The sequence below is a fragment of the Penaeus monodon genome, chromosome 1 (genome assembly GCF_015228065.2).
Source record: "Penaeus monodon isolate SGIC_2016 chromosome 1, NSTDA_Pmon_1, whole genome shotgun sequence".
In the NCBI taxonomy this organism is placed as follows: domain Eukaryota; kingdom Metazoa; phylum Arthropoda; class Malacostraca; order Decapoda; family Penaeidae; genus Penaeus; species Penaeus monodon.
This window is the reverse complement of record NC_051386.1, coordinates 3,123,724-3,126,223: the sequence shown is the minus strand read 5'-3', so window position 1 is coordinate 3,126,223 and position 2,500 is coordinate 3,123,724. Positions and strand designations below refer to the sequence as shown.

The 2,500-nt window shown below is 34.8% G+C and overlaps 1 protein-coding gene across 3 annotated transcripts in view; it reads right to left on the bottom strand.

Annotated features, from left to right (window-relative positions):
- The window catches only part of LOC119580955 (death-associated protein kinase 1-like), a 79,485-nt gene that overhangs the window by 19,377 nt on the left and 57,608 nt on the right, over positions 1-2,500 (bottom strand). For all 3 annotated transcript variants that reach the window (XM_037929238.1, XM_037929319.1, XM_037929398.1), the window contains 3 exons: positions 1,838-2,036; positions 770-882; positions 255-462 (listed from right to left, as the gene is read on the bottom strand). In XM_037929238.1, coding sequence (XP_037785166.1) covers positions 255-462; positions 770-882; positions 1,838-2,036 — 520 coding nt within the window. The remainder of the gene's footprint in view (positions 1-254; positions 463-769; positions 883-1,837; positions 2,037-2,500) is intronic.

Sequence of the window (2,500 nt, the reverse complement as noted above, 5' to 3'; positions counted from 1 at the left end):
AATAATCAAACAAACTGTGTATAACTAAACTAGATAAACATGAAAAGAGGACATTTGAAAAAAGAAAGATAGAAGAAAAACAAGACAAAAAAAAAAAAAAAAAAAAAATGAAAATGGAAAATCAAATTGATCAAAATGGATGAAGGCCCCCCCCCCCCAAAAAAAAAGGGAAACTACAACTGACAAGAAAAAACTGACATAACAATGGAAAAAAAAAACAAATGAACTAACATGAACATCAACAATTTACTCACTAAGGGGTTCCATAGGAGGAATGCGTGCTTGCAGGAAAGACATCCAAAAAGAACACTGTTGTAGCTGGACATCAAATGGTTGGTTCAGTGGGAACACAATGAGATGAACACAGGAAGTGTTGCCAATAAAATGATCATAAACAGGGAAATATGCCTCATGGCCAGAAAATTCCCATAAGGACAGTTCTCCTACACCTGAAATATTGACCTGGAAAAGAAGTGATATAATTAAAAGACAAGTTCACATCATAATTTCTTTCCTAAATCATTCATCAAATAATTATTATGTTAATTCACAAAATATTTCATCTTCTACAACTAGGGTTCGTAACAAATGAAATTCTAGACTCAACACCGATACAGGTTCACTGTTCGGGGATGAATCATTATATAAAGATGTTCATGTATATCTGCATCACAAAGTAACTAAAATCACATTCTTTATTCAGTGTCTCCTTACAGTAGGTACAGGTCAAAGTGAGAAATCTTATTCCATAATAAATCTGAATCCTTACTTGTTGCACATCTATCCCTCTTGTGTAGTTTTCACAAGGTTCAAAGGTAAGAGAGTTTTGCCGTGAGCTCACTGGGGACTCCATCTCAAAATGGCCTTTCATTGCAGAAGTACCTGTAATTAATTCAGTAAATAAACTTTAATCTTATAATAATAAAAGAAAGAAAATAAATTGTTCAAGTGGATATTTGATGATATTTGATATTTTATCAATCAGTGACATTAACCCCTTGGATCTAGGTGCTTCACTGACCACACATGGCCCAAAGTCCAAGCATTAAGCTTATTTGAGTGACCACACTAATGGGATGTAGGCACAGGTACAGACAAACTCATGGGCAGTGTCCAGATTCCATGCCTCCCCTTTGCAATGTTATTATCTCTCTTTATTGTGTAAGAATTGTTTTTTTTTTTTTTACATTTTCCTACATCTATATTTGTCATTTGATATGCTGTATGCAGATGGCAATAGATTGTTTTCCTTAAAGGGACTTCATATCATCTCTCTAGGTACTCTATAACTCAGTGCTATAATAATGACAATAAGTAACATCTTGTCATCTGTGAGAGGGGTTTTCGTAATATTAAATTTTCTGTAATACAACCTGTGCCACCCGTCACAGCAGGCAGGTATAGGATCCTGAGCATGGAAATAGCGTCCTCCCTTGAGCCAGTTCTCTTTCAGTGATAGCTCACAGTTGGTACATTCAACATTCATTTACCAATAGAAATAAAGCAAGAGCCTCTTCCTAAATACCCACTGAGTCTAATCACCCTCCAAGAGCTTTGAGCACTTAAAGCAAGTCATTACTGTCACTCAGGCCATCAGCCGAAATTCTCATTAGGGTAAGTTCTCATCACCCCAGCCTGCAGCCAAATTTTTCCATGATGGTAAGTTCACATCAACTGCCCTTCAAGCCAATTTGTTTTCATGGTATAATGGTCATGTCATCCGCATTGTAAGGGTTAAAAATGAATGGGATACTGATATCAACACCAACTCATAAGTATATTGATATCAATAACAGAAAGAGTATTTATTCAATTAATAAAAAGAGAAAAAACTTACTCTTCCCAGCCGACCCTAAAGAAGTTGAAGATGCATTGCTTTTGCTTCTTCGGAAAAATGACGAGAAGTATCCTGTCTTAAGCGTCTCAACGAGTGCACTCTTCCCTGAGCCCGAGTGTCCAAGGATCTTCACCTTAATTCGCTGAATAGGGGATGGACTTGGAATGAGCTGCTGGATGTATTCCTCCCGCTGTTGTTCCTGTGGTTCAGTTAATTCAGTTAATTACAAACACTGCATAAGCTTCTTTAAAGAGTAAACAAAAGAGTGAAGAGTTTTGTAAAATTTTCTTTTAACTTCCTCAGGAAAAAATTTAAAATGATTATTTTTTTTTTTTCTAGAAATATAAATTTGCCAACATATAATGGGAGTCGTATTTGAAAAAGATCTAGGAATTCAAAACCATTAAAAAAAACCTGAAGGTAAGTTCTACTGCCTCTACTGATCTCTACTCAAAACCTTAGCTTCCAAATACAACTTTTTTGTGAAATGGTGAAATTAAATAAATGGCATATTCAGATTCTTTTCTCAAACAAATTAAATATATAAGCATGTCATAAAAGAACACATATCATAGTTATTTAGCAATGCAGCTTTCAATGTTCCAGGAATTTAGTCTTCATAAATATAAGATATTTGTTATTAGATTAATTTAAACGCCATCC